The 18,780-nt window shown below is 36.9% G+C and overlaps 1 protein-coding gene across 2 annotated transcripts in view; it reads right to left on the bottom strand.

Moving 5' to 3' along the window:
• FH (fumarate hydratase) overlaps positions 1 to 18,780 on the bottom strand; it is a 25,952-nt gene continuing 7,172 nt past the window's right edge. For both annotated transcript variants that reach the window (XM_020894975.2, XM_070474355.1), the window contains exons 3-10: positions 15,961 to 16,071; positions 14,356 to 14,532; positions 9,963 to 10,145; positions 7,380 to 7,545; positions 5,626 to 5,829; positions 4,760 to 4,887; positions 2,697 to 2,850; positions 1 to 190 (exon numbers count right to left, since the gene is read on the bottom strand). In XM_020894975.2, the coding sequence (XP_020750634.1) occupies positions 48 to 190; positions 2,697 to 2,850; positions 4,760 to 4,887; positions 5,626 to 5,829; positions 7,380 to 7,545; positions 9,963 to 10,145; positions 14,356 to 14,532; positions 15,961 to 16,071 (1,266 nt within the window). In that variant the 3' untranslated portion in view covers positions 1 to 47. The remainder of the gene's footprint in view (positions 191 to 2,696; positions 2,851 to 4,759; positions 4,888 to 5,625; positions 5,830 to 7,379; positions 7,546 to 9,962; positions 10,146 to 14,355; positions 14,533 to 15,960; positions 16,072 to 18,780) is intronic.

Raw genomic sequence — 18,780 nt, forward strand, 5'->3', positions numbered from 1 at the left:
TTTTTATTTTATATGACATAATCATTTTTATTATAAATTTATTTAAATCACTTTGGACCCAGCATGTCCTTCGGTTTTACCCACTCATCAAACTGCTCTGCAGTAAGATAGCCAAGTTCAATAGCAGTTGCCTTTAAGGTTGATCCATTTTTGTGTGCAGTCTTAGCAATCTTGGCGGCTTTGTCATACCCTGAAGAAAAATTAAAAGGTGACACAGGAGTTAGTAGTGAAACTTGGGTTTTCTAAAGCAAGAGGTAATCATTATCATTTATTTGATGCTACCAACCTCTTAAGTAAACATTTTTTAATCTTAAAAATATTTAGCAGTGGGTTATCTTGATAGCTGTCATTTCTTATACAGAATAAAACCTTTCTTTACTTTTCTTAAGTAACACATACCTCACATTCTATAAGATGTGACCCTAAATTGAAATGTTCACTAATCCAGATATTTTCACAAGGGGGAAAATATATACACATAGACATCTCTCTCTACACACACACACACACACACACACACACACACACACACACGGCACCAAGACATAAAAACATGTATCTGGGTAGTATAAATGTGCTGTTTCAACAGTATGTTTAACCCAAAATAATTATCATTCTACAAAGCATTAATAAGCTCAATGCTGCAGCAGTGTGAAAAATACAGGACTGCATGACCAGGAATTGTGGTAAAGGTAAAGGGCTCTAAGAGGGAAAAGAGAGGAGAGTCCTCTCCTCTCCTGAGGGAGGAGCAGGCAGGGCTCTGAGGAGAGATACACCTTCAGAGCTTCCAATGTCTCTTTCTGTTCTGCACTCTTTTCAGACGTTACACAGTACAAGTAGGGAAGTTTCAGTACAAACATATACTTGAGCAAGAGACCACAGGTCTACTGTTTACATCAAAGTTATTTGTTTTTAAAATTAATAAAGATAGAGGCAGGGTAATTCTGGTTATCTTGATTTAATGTAATTTTTTAAAAAGGAAAAAACCAGAAAGAGAAATTAACAAAAATGAAACCAAGGAAGGAGAAAAAAAAAACAAGATTAGAGGGGTATGAACAAAGAGAAGTCTGCAATGATTATCCACTAGGTAAGATGTGCAGCCAAATAATTAATATTTTTAAAAATGTGTCATGTGCAATTATTAACCACCTACAAAATGTTATGTGTCATGTGTGATTATCAACCACATATAAGATGTTACGCATAGTATCAATTAATCTACCTATAAAACATTATGGACATAGTTAATATAAAATTAACATTGAATGCTAAACATGTTGAAATGGGCATTTACTGATCAAACTAACTTCAAAAGAATTCTCATGTTAAACCTTTGGGGTTAATATTAGACATTCCATACTTTAACATTAATAATGACATTAAAGTCTATGCATTATGCTAACCCTTTCAGTTTTCATTCAAGTCCCCAAAACATGGCTACCGATCACCTGTTACACATAATGAGCACAATCAAAACCCATGATGTGGAGTTGTAAGGCTCATGCTTTGTCACCAGTCAGGTGTGCTTTTGCCCACTTATCCTTGAACGGCCTTTACCTCACATTAAACTGACTCTAAGAAAGCTATCAATCATTCTGCTTTAGGAGTATCTCTAATTTAAACATTTTAGTAACAAATTCTGGAGTATAAACATGATGAAACATTTCTCCCATGAGCCTTTGGGTTCCTCTGTACATCTCTCCAGCTGAATGCTGAGGTACAATCATTTCAAAAGAATCCAGTATTACTGACAATTTTCATACTATTCCAAAAACAGACAGCATACTGGGCTCACAGCTACCTGAAGCAGTCATGAGCTCTTAACTTTATAAGACTGAAATTATAGCTTGACATGAAGCCAAGAATATAAAATCAGCCTTGAAAGTATAGGATTATTGAAGACTATTTTAAAACAGTAATCATATCACACCAAAAGACTGCATCATAACTTGTTCCAATGTACAAAACCAAAGAGTACATTAATAACTTCAGCTCAGCAGTAAAGAAATGGTGAGAAAAGGCTTTTAACACATTACAAATAAAGCAATGAGTGCCTCAAAATCTATGAGTTAAAATATTGTATTTAACAGGGATCATTATGGTCAATATATAATCCAAGTTAACAAGTTTGAATCTATATAATGAAATATTTATAAATCTGGAAAAGGCTTGCAACACAAAAGCCACAGTTTTAGACAAAATATTTCCCCCCTTTCTCTATAAGAAATGTATACATAACCCTTTTTAAAAAATTTAATCCATTTCTGAGTTGAATAAAAAAACAACAAAAAAAGTATAGTAGCATCTAGAGAAGGTAGAAAAATGAGTTCATTCAGTGTTGTTAGTCAGCAAGTCCCAACAAGTGACCTTACTGAGGACATTTAGTATCTGAATTTAATTTAATGTATCTTAATTTTATTAAGAGTAAAATAAGCTTTAAGTTCTACTTCTGCACTTGCCACATTTCAAATAAAATGAAGTATAATCAATCAAGTTTTTTGAAAGAAATATTACACCATAAAGGTTATAAATAATACATATATAGCATCTTTCAACACAATTCCAAATGTCTTAAGACAATGTTCAAAAGAAATTTGTTGTTCACTAACATTGATCCAGTAGTCTTAGTCTCTTAAAACTTTCTCAGCTTTTAAACCATGTATTCAAAATGACATTATTCTTCTTTAAACACATACCTATGTGAGGATTAAGAGCTGTCACCAGCATTAGAGACTCATTCATCAGCTTGCTAATCCTTTCTGTGTTGGCCTGGATTCCCACCACGCAGTTTTCTGTGAAGGAAACTGATGCATCTCCCAGCAGTCGGGCTGAGTGTAACACATTTTTAATCTGAGAGAGAGACAGACTTATTAAGCCTAGCTTTTTTCTTGTCCAATAACGTATTTGCTGGCTCACAAATGAATATAATTCAATTAATATATAGCACTCTTACAACCTGCAAGGAATCATACCCCCCAAAAATATGAAAGAAGCTATAAACATTTGAAGACGGAGAAGTGCTCTTTTAAGAGGTGAAAAGGCATAAACAGAAATAACTAAAGCACGAGATAGACTGTGGTATTATAAAATATAGGGATGAAATGTTAAAGAACGCAGAGAAAGAAAAACAAATTCTAGTTGTAGGAGTGGATGAAGGTCTACTTGATGGAAAGAACTGAAATAGCCGCAGATGGAAACAGAATCTCCCAAGCCAAGAGAGAAACAAAGATGCAGAGGCTAGAAAGCTCGGCCTGTGTGTGAGGCAGTCAGTGAGGCCAGGGCTTCTCAGTTCTTAACAATCAGCAAGTTTTTTCACACTTCATAAAACAAATATTACATGGTCACTTGAAAATAACCTTGCACACAATATTTTAACAGTATTAAGTCAATTAGTTTGTCTTAGCATTTTTTTTGTGATCTTTCCAACATATATTAAAATAAATATATATCCACATCCTAATCTCTCTGGTCTAAAATCCCAGGGTCTAAAAACAGTACTTCCAAACTGGACTCTAGAAGACACAGAACTTCCAAGGTTTAATTTGATACTAATGACTTTATTATATGGCAAATGTTGATTATCTGGACTTACTTTCTATTAAAAACAAAATAGATCTTTTAAAAAAAAAGTGCAAGACATTTAATGTTATGCACATATATCTGCCAGGCAGCTGGTGTTAACTGTTTAGAATCTGACCTGAAAGCAAAAGCTTTTTGATATGAGATGTGCTTTGGTCTGTCTTCTGTTTTCCACTAGAATGCACATTGCTGCCGCTGCTGCGCACATTACATAAGGGCAAAAAAATCTGTTCGGTTCATTGCTCTATCACTGGCAACCAGGACAGTGCCTGACACAGACTAGTACTCAACCAATATTTAATGAATACAGTGAATGAATAAACTTAATATTTGTCATTTGCATGTTCTTATCAAATTAAAATCAGACTTTACACCAGATACAAACTGGAAAAAAGCCATTAATATATATTTAGATAAAACACTTCACACAAATAAAGGACTCTAAATGATAATAGTTCCATTATCGGAAGTTGGGGAAACTGGATAAAAGATGCCATTTTGCTCCATCTTCACAAAGATGAAGGAAAAAGAACAGACTGAGCAGACACGATGTTTCCAAGGCATGTGGAAGAGGAAAACTGATGAAAGCCTTAAGAGAGAGGGACGAGAACTAGAGAGAAATTACTGAATAAACCAAGGACAAAAGTGTTTCAAGGGACGAGCCTAGGTCAGATGGCAGTTAAGAGCCGTGGCATGTCTGTTGGACTCAACAGTACTACAAGAACAATTCAAATACAAGTTCAAGTGTGGAAGCCAAACTGCAGTGCATATGCAAGTCAGAGTGGGCACTCCTTTAAAACAGCCAAATGTGGGGAGGAAGAAAGCAGCAGTATGAGGAGGAGCCAGGATGGAGGGAGTTTCTTTCTTTCCTCTGTTTATTAACTGAGGAACTAGAACTTACTTCTAGCAGTTGGCATCCCCAGTGGCTAGGAACAAGAAAGAAACCTATACCCCACTTCCAGAATTTTTCTTCCTATTATAAAAAGCAAACCATCACTTACTTAAGCTAAAAGTCACCTAATTAAATATCCAAGATTAATCCTCTAACATTAATGTATGCTTGACTTCCAACTGCTACTCATATTATCTTAGTACCTAATGAACTTTAAGAAATCTTTATGATAGACAAAAACCAAGACAACTAGCTTTGGGTCAAAGACATTAAAAATCAAAAACTTACCATCATTGGCTTGAAAACATTCAACTCAAAATGTCCATTGCTTCCTCCAACGGTAACTGCAACATGATTCCCCATGACTTGGGCTGCAACCATGGTCATTGCTTCACACTGGGTGGGGTTCACCTTTCCTTCAAGAAAACCACCAAAGATACCACATCAAACACACCGATGGCTTCAAGTATGAGTTAAAAGAAAAGAAGGAAAGACAAAGCAAGACATATAATAAAGGAAGGCCCCAATCGTATCTGCGTAGCCTCCCATACCTAACTCGCCAAAGTGCAAAGCAAAGAATGAAATAAGAGACATGTGATATAATTCTTTTTATTCAACCCATTAAGATCACTTTAACAGCCTATTCTAGAATACTACCTGCTTTGGATTGCAAATACAGAACTATTACACATTTTCTAATGTGGAAATCAAAATACACAATACTAACTAAAATTGTTTTATCCTGTATTGTTGGTGATGCTCCCAGAAGTTCTGATCAAAGGTAGCCCTAAACACATTCTGAAACAAGTGTGCCGCACATGTCCCCATCTACTTACAGATCATGTTAAACGAAAGAAGACATGCTTTGTAGATGAGAATGCCTGGGTTCTAATCAAGTTCTAGCTCTAACATTTACCAGCTATGCGATGATTACTGTTGTTTAGTTAGCAAGCCATGTCAAACTAGTTGCGACCCCACAGACTATAGTCCACTAGGCTCATCTATCCATGGTATTTTCCAGGCAAGAATACTGAAGTGGGTTGCCATTTTCTTCTCCAGAGGATCTTTCTGACCCAGGGATTGAACCTGCATTTCCTGCTTAGCAGGTGGATTCTTTACCACTGAGCCACCTGGGAAGCCAGCTGCATGATTACCTGGCATGATACTGCTTCCTGGTTCATTTTCAGGCAAAATCAGTTCTCCCAGTCCCGAGCGAGGACCAGAACCCAGAAAACGAATATCATTTGCGATCTTCATCAGACTGCAAGCAGTAGTATTCATGGCTCCACTGAGTTCAACCAAAGCATCATGAGCAGCCAGAGCTTCAAACTTATTTGGAGCTGTGACAAAAGGTAAGCCTGAAGAAAAAAATCAATAACCTGTATGAGTTAACAGGTAAAATTAAACATTTTTCTAATATCAGCAAGTTAAACAGCAACTGTCAGTATATGAACATAAGCAAAAACAGAATAAAAATTCAACTTCAGAAAGAAATGCTTAAGACTCAAACTTTCTCTACATTTCTTCAAGATGTCCTGAGGAGTAGAAGGAATCTAGTGATACTAGCACATTTAAAAGATAAAACAAGTACAATAAATGTTGAAAGAAATATAAAATACTAAACGAAAAAGCATCCTGCTGATGCAAACACATGTGTATGATGCCGTGAGTAAAGATGAAAAGTAGGTAAAATTCACTCCGCTCAACTCCAAACTCCTTTCCTAGTACAATGTCCCGCCCCCATTTTAGGCATCCTATTCTCTTTTCTGGGCTTCTCAGGTGGTGCTAGTGGTAAAAACACGCCTGCCAATGCAGGAGATGTAAGAACCGCAGATTTGATCCCTGGATCAAGAAGATCCTCGGGAGGAAGGCGTGGCAAACCACTCCAGTATTCTTGCCTGGGAAATCCCATGGACAGAGAAGCCTGGTGGGCTACAGTCCACGGACTCGCAAAAGACACGACTGAAGCGGCTGAGCACACATGCATTCTCTTCTCTAGCTAGGACCTACAAGCTCCTCTGAGAGATTAGGAAGTCAAAATGAACTAGACATTCTCAGCTGCTCCCACGTTCAAATTTTTAAAGATCTACATATTCTAGACCCCATATTACAATTCTCACTGATTAAAGTTTAATTAAAAGTCAAATCTCTGCTAGTAAGCAATAATAAGAAATGTAGAATTATCTGTGCTCTAACTCTGTTAAGATATGCATGTTAATAAGAGTTTTCTGGAGACAACAGCTCTAGTAAGTTACCATTATTGAGACCTTCAAAAAGGTCATTAATTCAAAGAAATGTCACAGTATGCCATAGGGAAAAGAGAAATTAAGCCAGTCAATCTCTAACATATTTGTCATTCAAATGAATTTCTCACCAATCACTTGATTCTTCCTACTTTGAAAATGAGTATTCAAAACAGCTTTGGTGGTGATTTAGTTGCTAAGTCATGTGACTCTTGTGACCCTATGGACTGTCGCCCACCAGGATCCTCTGTCCATGGGATTTCCCAGGTAAGATTACTGGAGTGGGTTGCCATTTCCTTCTCCAGGGGATCTTCCCAACCCAGGATTCAAACCCAGGTCTCCTACATTGCTGGCAGGTTCTTTACCAACTGAGCCACAATGGAAGCCTAAAACAGCTTTAAATGGAAAATAACTGAATACTACCAGGTAGTAAATGAAGTTAGCACTAAAAGATTTTAAAAATTACATGCTGTATGAACATACAGATGGAAAACTTTTAAAAAATACAAGGATTAATATCACAACTTCTAAAACAGACACAAAGTAGATGTCTGATGGGGAAGTATTATTTCTAACTTTAAATCTGTAAGAATTCAAAGCAGTAACACCCAGAAAAACACAGACTGGTCTAATGGTAATGAGTAGTAAGCCATGTTATCACCAACCTGTGAGCGCAGCCACTTTTGCAGCAACCTTTTCTGCAAAGCCAATTCTAGTATTTAAACCAGTGCCAACAGCAGTGCCCCCAGCAGCGAGCTCATAAATTCTTGGCATGGCAGCTTTAATTCTTGTTGTTGCATATTTTACTTGTTGAACATAACCGCTAAATTCCTGAAAAAAGAAAGAAATTAAGGTGAGTATACAATTTCCTAATGGCACGTTAAGTCACTCTAACTGTGTTAAATAGAAGTTTTTAAAAAACACATCTCAGGCACAAAATTAGAAGCTACTCAAGTGGCAATTATATTAATTTATACGACAAGCAATGTACAAGGGTAAAAGGGCACTTATGAGCCTATCAGGTAGGCAATGCCACTGATAATAACATGCAACCTACTTATAAACTACTCTTTTAATAGAAAACAAAGAAAACCAACACAGGAAATAAACGTTAAAAAAAAAAACAACTTTATTAAATTATTGGTTTATTTGCAAATGATTTATTTTGTTGGTGTATCTCAAATAACTTGAAGAAAGAAAATAACTGAATCTCTGCAAGAAAAATGCAAACACAGAAATATCCATCTGTACCACTACAATATTGTAAATTAGCCTCCAACTAATAAAAATAATTGGGAGGAAAAAAAAGAAATATCCTCCATACAATTTCAGTTAAAAAACCTGACGTGGAATTTGAGGGTATTTTAAAGGGTCTCAAGAAGCTAAGTGACTTACTGGACAGCCTAAGAAGCTAACAGGGTAGAGTAAGACTCTGGGTAGCTTCATGATGTATTTTAATTCTGCTATGAATGCCACACTGGTTCCCAAAGTACAACATATTTTAAGTAAAGTAACCACAGAAATCATCATGTTTAGAACACAGCAAGGGCCCTATTAAGAACTTGCAAGGACAGAGGGCATAAACTAGAACTCAACTGAGCAAACCAGGATATATGGTTACACACAATCTATCTTTTCTTCCCCCTGTCTAAAAACACTGAAAAACCATGAATACTTTTGATCAGTACTGAGATTTCACACATTTTTTTAGAAAATACAACTCCTTTCCATCTGATCTAATATCACTTACATATATACCAGGGGGATTCACTTAAGGAATATGTTTTTATTGGAGAAAAAATTACACTCAAGAAACTCAAAAGACAATTTCAATAAAAGCAAGTATAAATGCCTCTGGTAAGATAAACAGAAAAATGTTACTTTCTGTCACAAAGAATGATGATTTTACACAGGAAGCGGAGTCATGGCCCAAATGGACTTTAGCATATAATGGTTTTCCTACATGTAACACACACAAAAAATATGAAAAAAAAAAAAACTAGAAACCAGAGGGATACTCAAAAGTTTCAAAAACATATACTGTATCTCCTTAGAACTTATGTGTGGTACTAAGAGCCAATGATGTAAAAATAAATAAGATACAGCTTAAGGAGCAACTTAATTTAGTAAGCTTAATTTAGTCACATCATCTGTACTTCAATTAATCATTTCCAGTTTTCCTCATTCCTGCTGTCATAAACTTAAGGTAAATGATCATGTTTTTTTTTTCCCAGTGTTTGCTATCAGATGAACAAAACTACAAATGAAATCTTTCCAAATAACCAGCAGCCAAACTCTCACACTAACCTGAATTTCTACAAAAATACTGTTACTGATACTTGATATAGAATTTGTGTATGTCCTACCTCAAAGTGGAGTGAGCTTACTGAGACAAAACCTGTTCCTTGTATTTCCTCTGCAATGTGCACTATCAGATATCCTTGATATTCTTTAAAGCATCACTGACAGTGAAAGTGAAGTCCCTCAGTAGTCTCCGACTCTGGGACCCCGTGGACTGCAGCCCGCCAGGCTTCTCCGTCCATGGGATTCTCCAGGCAAGAGTACCAGAGTGCGCTGCCATTTCCTTCTCCAGGGGATCTTCCTGACCCAGGGATCAAACCCAGGTCTCCTGCATTGCAGGCAGACGCTTTATCCTCTGAGCTATCATAAAGAAACGTAAAAATGCTTTCTGTATTTTGGAAAAGAGTAATACCTCTTTACATGTGGCCAAAACATTCAACCGCTTTAAAATTAATTTTTAAAGAACTTACTAATTTAGAATAAGAGAGACAAAGGAAGAAATTATAATGATACTGATGAAGATGATGACAGCTAACATCAATATGTGCTTACAATGTGTCAGAAATAGTTCTAAGTATTCTACATGAATTAGCTTATTTGAACCTCATAACTATTTATGAAAGAGATATTATTTTCTTTGTTTTACAGCTAGAAAAACTGACGCAGAGAAAAGCTAAGCTTCCTAAGGTCCAATAGTTTGCATATAGCAAAGCTAAGATTTAAACTCAAGTAGATTAATGTGGAGTCTGGCTCATAACCAGTATGTCCTGCTCTTCTCCTGAGTGGATGCCAATAAAAATCACTGACAAGTTAATGCAGAATCATCTCTGTTGCTGAACTGAACTGTTAAAAACTTGGCCATTTAATCCAGTGTGATTAAGAGGGTAATATATTGGCCATTTGCACCAAGCCCACAACAGAACCAAATTTAATCACACTCAGTATACCTGCCCAAGAGTAAGTGGAACAGCATCCTGTGTATGAGTACGCCCAATTTTGATGATCTGGTCAAACTCTTTGGATTTTGCTTCGAGAGCATCATGCAGCTTCTGTAGTCCCGGGAGCAGCACTTCATGAACTTCTACTGCAGCAGCAATGTGCATTGCTGTGGGGAAAGTATCATTTGAGCTCTGTCGGAAAGTTTTCAAAAGAAACAAAATGTTAAATCATAGGCAAAAAAACCAAACTTGAAAGTCTCAGTTAAAAATCTCACTAAGTGACTATTCAAAACTTGGCATATTTAGTACTCAATTATACTTATGTGGGCCAAGTCACTTAGGATCAAATAAGAAGTAAAAGAAGCAACCTGATCTCCTTTGTAGAAGGTATTTAGGACTGTATTACACAGACTACCTACAATGAATGTATTACATATTACTGTATCTACCTGCTAATAAATAACAGCAAGACACAAAGAAATACACCTAGCAGATGTAAGAACAGGAGTAACAAAATATCTTACAGTTAAACAGCACATACAGTCTTTCACAAACATTTCTTCCTTCACTAAACTTGAGGAAAATTCTGTGAGGTAGGTCACCACTTTAAAAATAGAACAGAATCTGTCAAAGAAATTATGTGCCATGCCGAAGTATTTAGAGTTGGCAGAACTGGGACCTGATCAGGTAGTCTAAATGCGATGGTCTTTTGTCAAATGTAAACCTGTACTTTTAAATTACAATGTTATCTTTAACTACACCTCAGTCCTCTACCTGACCATACACACTAGGTTATTCTGAAGTAGACTTCAGACTTCAGTATACATAAAAGATAAACTCATATTTAAATGCAAGTCCTAGGTTTGCAAAATCCTTACCACCATGCATTTATGCGAAAAAAATAAATAAACTTCCTTATACTTTGAATTACACTCAGTACCCAGATCCTGATTTTTAAATATCACTTCCCAATTAGATCCTCCAAAAGGTCTGGAAAAATGACTGCTTAGTGGGACAGACAGCCTGATGAACTATGGACAGAGGTTCGTGACATTGTACAGGAGACAGGGATCAAGACCATCCCCATGGAAAAGAAATGCAAAAAGGCAAAACGGTTGTCTGAGGAGGCCTTACAAATAGCTGTGAAAAGAAGTGAAAAGCAAAGGAGGAAAGGAAAGATATTCCCATTTGAATGCAGAGTTCCAAAGAACAGCCAGGAGAGATGAGAAAGACTTCCTCAGCGATCAATGCAAAGAAATAGAGGAAAACAACAGAATGGGAAAGATTAGAGATCTCGTCAAGAATATTAGAGATACCAAGGGAACATTTCACGCAAAGATGGGTTCGATAAAGTACAGAAATGGTATGGACCTAACAGAAGCAGAAGATATTAAGAAGAGGTGGCAAGAATACACAGAAGAATTGTACAAAAAAGATCTTCACGACCCAAATAATCACAATGGTGTGATCACTCACCTAGAGCCAGACATCCTGGAATGTGAAGTCAAGTGGGCCTTAGAAAGCATCACTACGAACAAAGCTAGTGGAGGTGATGGAATTCCAGTTGAGCTATTTCAAATCCTGAAAGATGATGCTGTGAAAGTGCTGCACTCAATATGCCAGCAAATTTGGAAAACTCAGCAGTGGCCACTGGACTGGAAAAGGTCAGTTTTCATTTCAATCCCTAATAAAGGCAATCCCAAACTACCACAGAGTTACACTCATCTCACACTCTAGTAAGGTAATTCTCAAAATTCTCCAAGCCAGGCTTCAGCAATACGTGAATCGAGAACTTCCAGATGTTCAAGCTGGTTTTAGAAAAGGCAGAGGAACCAGAGATCAAATTGCTAATATCCTCTGGATCATCAAAAAAGCAAGAGAGGTCCAGAAAAACATCTATTTCTGCTTTATTGACTACACCAAAGCCTTCAACTGTGGATCACAATAAACTGTGGAAAATTCTGAAAGAGATGGGAATACCAGACCACCTGACCTGCCTCTTGAGAAACCTGTATGCAGGTCAGGAAGCAACAGTTAGAACTGGACATGGAACAACAGACTGGTTCCAAATAGGGAAAGGAGTATGTCAAGGCTATATATTGCCACCCTGCTTATTTAACTTATATGCAGAGCACATAAGAGAAATGCTGGGCTGGAAGAAGCACAGCTGGAATCAAGATTGCCGGGAGAAATAACAATAACCTCAGATATGCAGATGACACCACCCTTATGGCAGAAAGTGAAGAGGAAATAAAAAGCCTCTTGATGAAAGTGAAAGAGGAGAGTGAAAAAGTTGGCTTAAAGCTTAACATTCAGAAAACTAAGATCATGGCATCTGGTCCCATCACCTCATGGCAAATAGATGGGGAGACAGTGGAAACAGTGGGTGACTTTATTTTTGGGGGCTCCAAAATCACTGCAGATGGTGATTGCAGCCATGAAATTAAAAGACGCTTACTCCTTGGAAGGAAAGTCATGACCAATCTAGACAGCATATTAAAAAGCAGAGACATTACTTTGCCAACAAACACCCGTCTGGTCAAGGCTATGGTTTTTCCAGTGGTCGTGTATGGATGTAAGAGTTGGACTGTGAAGAAAGCTGAGTGCTGAAAAATTGATGCTTTTAACAATGGTGTTGGAGAAGACTCTTGAGAGTCCCTTGGACTGCAAGGAGATCCAACCAGTCCATCCTGAAGGAGATCAGTCCTGGGTGTTCACTGGAAGGACTGATGCTGAAGCTGAAACTTCAGTACTCTGGCCACCTGATGTGAAGAGTTGACTCATTGGAAAAGACCCTGATGCTGGGAGGGAATGGGGGCAGGAGGAGAAGGGGCCGACAGAGGATGAGATGGCTGGATGGCATCACCGACTCGATGGACATAAGTTTGAGTAAACTCCAGGAGGTGGTGATGGACAGGGAGGCGATTCATGGGGTCGCAAAGGGTCGGACACAACTGAGCAGCTGAACTGAACTGAACTGAACTGAGGGGGGTTAAGTGAAAGTGAAGTCGCTCAGTCGGGTGCGACTCTTTGCGACCCCATGGACTGTAGCCTACCAGGCTCCTCCATCCATGGGATTCTCCAGCAAGAGTACTGGAGTGGGTTGCCATAAAATACAAGATGATAAGCCTGGAGCATCTTGTAGTGGAAAAAATAAGTGCCTTTAAAAAAAAAAAAAGGGATGGTGGCATGTCCAAAGGACACAGGAGCCAACATACTGTGGCTTTATGGAACGATATGAGTAGCAATATAAAGAACAAAAATACTGGATTATAACCTTAAGAAAAAATATTAATGAATTCATGCTTACACACATAAATGATTAAATAAATAAATAAATGTGAGGGGAGAGAGAAGACAAATATTCCCTACAGAAAAATTTCAATTAACAAATGGAAAAAGAAAGGGGGGAAAAGAAAATTACTACTAAAACATCACAGCAGTAATTGCTATTGGCAAGATCCTCTGATGAATGTTAAAAATTAATAGGCAAAAGTTTAGGGAGAAAGAGGCTGTTTCCATAGCCTCAAAGTTCTCTACTAATTTCGTGGTTATTTCAACACGTGTCCAAAAATTTCTTGACATTCCTCCCTGTAGGAACAGAGCTTACATGCAGTAGCTGGAGTATAGGCTATTGGAAAATGAAGACACCATCTTAACCAAGTGATTCGAGTTAACATCACCAGTACCAACTTGTGCTATTATCATGTACCCCTGATATGATGCAAGAAGAGCTCTTCATTTCTTAACAATCTTCCCCAAAATCCACAGTCTCAGCCTAATCATGAGAAAACAACAGACAAACCTATACTGAGGGACATTTCATGAAATATCTGACCACTGCTTTCAAAAGTCACAAAGACAAAAGACAAACTCTCAGATTAGAGGAGACTAAGGGGATGTGATGACAATACAATGTGGAACATAGACTGGATCCTGGTTAAAAGTAGAAGGACATCAATAGAAAACTAATAAAGCCTGCTTAAGAGTGTACCAATCTCAATTACTTTGTGTGACAAATGTACCAGGGTTATGTAAAATATTTAATATTAAGGTTAGTTGGGTGAAGGGTACATAGAAACTCTGAAATATCTTTGCAATTCTTATAAATAATTTTATATTCCAAAAGAAAGAGTTTTTAAAATATAAATCAATGAAAATATACACATATACTATCAAGTATCCTAAAAGTGATTTTTTCCCCCTAAAGGTGCTTTTCATGAAATTTAAGACATAGACTCAAGATTCCTAAAATAAATAAGAAGAACATAAAAGAAGTCCTTTCCATTAAAGAATATAAGCAGAATTAATCCTCCCTGTCAATAGTTAATGCCTGTTTTACAAGGAAAACCTCAGGGTTCTTTTCAGTTTATACAAGGAAAAGAAGTCGTCGCATACTGACCTGGCTTTTATTAACATGATCGTTGGGATGTACAGGTTTCTTGCTACCAAGTTCACCTCCCAGAATTTCAATTGCTCGATTGCTAATGACTTCATTTACATTCATATTTGTCTGGGTTCCTGATCCAGTCTGCCATACCACGAGTGGAAAATGATCATTTAATTTACCTTCAGCTACCTACAGAACAAAATGTTAAAAAACGTATTTTAAAAAATCAGAAAAATTCTATATTCATTAAGCTGTTTGAATCAAATGATTGTCGGCATCATTTATAGTACTATTTTAAAGATACTCACTTTTTCATGTGCTACTATAGTTCCTGGTTGTCCATCAAATTGAAGCTTCTGCAGTCTAACCACTGCTACTTTAAAAGGTGAAAGATAATCTATTGTGAATGGTATAAAAATTTCACTGATTCCAAATGAAAACTGAATCAAAGATATCTTTCTTCTATTTCTCCAACTGCCCTCTGTAATATTCAGACAGGGCCACTTGCTAATGCTGGCAAATGTGTTAAGTCTCTAGATAAATTTACTATTGGTACTCAACAGGAATATCCAACAGATGTTGTAGCCGGAGTCAGCATTATAACCAACAAGTGACTTAACAGTGTGAGTTCACTAGTAGCTACTGCATCCCACAAATGTCCCGTGAGTAGCAACCTCTAAGCACAGACATAAGCATGTCTAGATTTGTCTCTATTTTTGTCATATTTTTGTATTCTGAGTTAGTTTTTTAATTTTAAGTTCTCTGGGAGAGTGAGTACTTAACTTCATCTTCTGGAATGATTTTAGTTTTAAGCTAAGAAAATCAGCATCATTAGAAATCGATTACCTTAAAAAACTGGTTCATTTAAAAGTAAAACTTTTTTCCTAACTGAATAAAAATAATTGGTGATTATGGTAAAAAATTCTGAGAACTAAGAAAAGTATAACAGTCATCATAGTTCTACCCTCAGAAATAAAGATGATTAGAACTTTGGCATCTCCTTCTAGTCTCTACTTCAAGTGATGGGAGTATATATGCAGAAAAACATGTTTTCTATTCACTTTTTCTAAAAAAAATTGGGATCATAAAATACATGCATTTTGCAATCTTTGCTCCCCACTTCTTATATGGTAGGCTTTGTTCTATGACATTCTTTAAAAAACTCAATTTCTATGGCTTCACAATCTAACTTGTTTAAACAGCTGCTGTAATAAATAGCATTGCAATGAACATTATATCTAGAACTTTTAAACTGTTATCTCTGCTTATCTTTAATTGCACACAAAATTATGTTATTGGTGGAAGAGTGAAATTACAAGAAATCAAATACATAAGCTCAGAGTGCGCCTCTTCAAAAACTTATCTTTAAACTATATAAATTACAAGGAAAAGTAAAGAGAATTAGAAATGAAAGGTATCAAATCATCCAGAAAATTTGCCACAATATATATTTGAAGCATCATATTAATATCCTCAGCAAACAATAACATTGTCATCCTATGCTAAAACACAGTAACTCAAGAATTCAGTGCCCCTTTCCTCAGGCCAGAGCTTATCATTATCTGGAAGATAATAGGGATCTAATGCCAATAAGTAAACACTCTTATCACCTCTTACCTCATCTGCTGCCTTCATTATTGCATTAGCAACCTTTGGATCAAGACCATAATCCTGGTTTACTTCAGCAGCTGCTCGCTTCAAGATGCCAAATGCTTTAATAACTGGGATCTAAAATTTTTATCAGAAAAATATCTCAATTTGCAATTTAAGCATGAAAATTTAAGATTACTATCTTATGCAGATACAAACATTGTACAGAAAACAATAACCTACATATTATGACACTAAAATGTTTAGGATATATAGAAAGATTAAACATAGGCATATAAAAACCAAGAACCGTCATTTATCTATTTGTATAGGCAACCAAACAAAAGCAAATACAATGACTTTTCACAGATATGTATGTATGCCTTGCACACACATACACACATATTCACACAGATGTACAATATACTATTTGTACAATATATCATTTGTCCTATTTTTTATAAGATATTACAACACATGTGATTTTACGTCACGTATTTAAAAACAAACGATACTCAACCATTTCACCAACCTACACCATTACTTCCTGGAGAAAGAAATGGCAACCCACTCCAGTATTCCTGCCTGGAGAATTCCATGGACAGAGGAGCCTGGTTGGCTACAGCCCATGGGGTCACAGAGTCAGACACAACTGAGTAGCTTTCACTCATACCATTATTTGGGCTTCCCTGGTGGCTCAGTAGTAAAGAACCCACCTGCCAATACAGGGGCTTCAATCCTTGTTTTGGGAAATCCCCTGGAGAAGGAAATGGCTGCCCACTCCAGTATTCTTATCTGAAAAATCCCATGGACAGAAGAGCCTGGTGGGCTACAATCCATGGGGTCTCAAAAGAATTGGACACCACTTAGCGACAGAACATTATTTCCCCTCACTGGATTCCACGCTATGTAATAAATTTTTCCTTCTCTTTAGAAAAGAATAAAATAACAAGTAAAATAAAGGTGGCAAAATGGTGCTGTGAAGACTGGAGAGCCACATGCAAAAGAATGAGAATGGACCACCATCTCACTCCACACACAGACATGAACTCAAAAGGGATTAAAGGCTTGAATGTCAGACATGAAACCAGAAAACTCTTGAAGACATAGGAGGCAAACTTCTTGATATCAGTCTCAGCAATGGTTTTCTTTTGGAGGAGTCCAAAAGAAAAAGCAACAAAAGCAAAAATAAACAAACTGGACTATGTCACACTAAAAAGCCTCTTCACAGTGAACCGTCAAGAGAATGAAAATGTGGTGGCTGGAGGGTGTGAGGGGTGGGGGGCCACACGTAGGGCCTTGGGGTTGGTGAGGGACCAGGAACCAGAATGCCACGGTGCACCATCCCCCTCTCCCCCCATGGCTGGTAGCACTAATCTGTTTCAGAGTATTTCCTGCTAAATCCAGGAAATTAAAATTAAAACATTACAGGTGTTTTACCCAAATGAAATGGAGATATATGGCACATAGGATTACACATGAAAACAAATGAGAATTTCATTTTCTACAGGAACACTGCAGTGGGTCAAACCAATGCTGAAGTCACAACCAAATGCCAATCAACTCTGGCTGCCAAAATGGAGTGACTGACCCCACGGTGTTTGTGGACGCATAAAAATAAAACAAAGTCACAGTACAGAGTTTCACTGTGCACTACTAAAACAAAATGGTAAATATATGACTGGAGATGAAAGGGTCTCATTATTCTTTACTCAGATTAGCAGTCCGTAAATTTTTTTTGGTTTTGTTTTCCTAAGGACCTCAGGTACAAAGAGTCTGCTTTATATTTTACGTAATTCAGAAAATTATTCCAGATGAAGCCAAATATGTAAAAATTGATAACCCATGGATCCATCTTTCACAGACACCTGTCCAGATCCAAACAACTGCTCTGTTTCTAGTACGGCGGCAGTAGCAGCAATCACGCCACCCCAGAACCACACATCTTGCTAGTTGAAGCAGGAAAATCAAAACATCAGCCATGCTTACTCCAATTAACATTGGTTAAGACTGATCTTTTTAACCCCACAAGTTGAACTATATGAGAATATTTAGGATCAGCTGCTACCCTCTCTCTCCCAACCATGTAGTCCGGCCCTCACCATTAGACTGGCTGTGGGTTGACAATTACAGAGATATTTTTCTAAGATTCCACTGCCTCTTGGAAAGGTGTATGAACCTGTCAAGATTCAGTCTTGAAGTCTTAGTAATAAGCTAAAATATGGAAGTTAAAATTATTGTTTAGATAAAAAGTATATTTAAAAGATAAAGGTAGCAGTATCTCACCAGATGAGGCCTGGGGACTTCTAGGCTTACTAGCCTATCCTACATTCTTGTGCTGACTATTTTTCATACTCTAGTTGGGCTCCAGTAGGATATGTAATACATTTCATCAATTCTTTTCACACTTTAACATCTCTGAAATCAAGATGTATCTTAAAATCAATGACATGACATAACTTTAACTGGCAGACTTTTTCTTTCTTAGTAGTACATATCAGGTCTAACTGAAGATTAGTTCTAATGTAAGGGTTTAATGAAATATGGTTTTTATATATATTTGTAAGAAATATTTGTTTTCATACAAATAAAGTTTTCTCATCATTAAATCATTCATGTAGCACTGAACAAATACTTATATATTATGTTATATGCCAGACATCATGACAAATAGTATTTTTATGAGTTAGTATACACTTTTTTACAAACTGAAGCCAAGATAGATAGAAAATATAACATTAAAGAAAAATTGGATGGGTGGGGAGTTTGGGGGAGAATGGATACATGTATGTGTATGGCTAAGACCCTTTGCTCTTCACCTGAAACTATCACAGCATTCTTTATTAA

The sequence above is a fragment of the Odocoileus virginianus genome, chromosome 11 (assembly GCF_023699985.2).
Source record: "Odocoileus virginianus isolate 20LAN1187 ecotype Illinois chromosome 11, Ovbor_1.2, whole genome shotgun sequence".
NCBI classification, from domain to species: domain Eukaryota; kingdom Metazoa; phylum Chordata; class Mammalia; order Artiodactyla; family Cervidae; genus Odocoileus; species Odocoileus virginianus.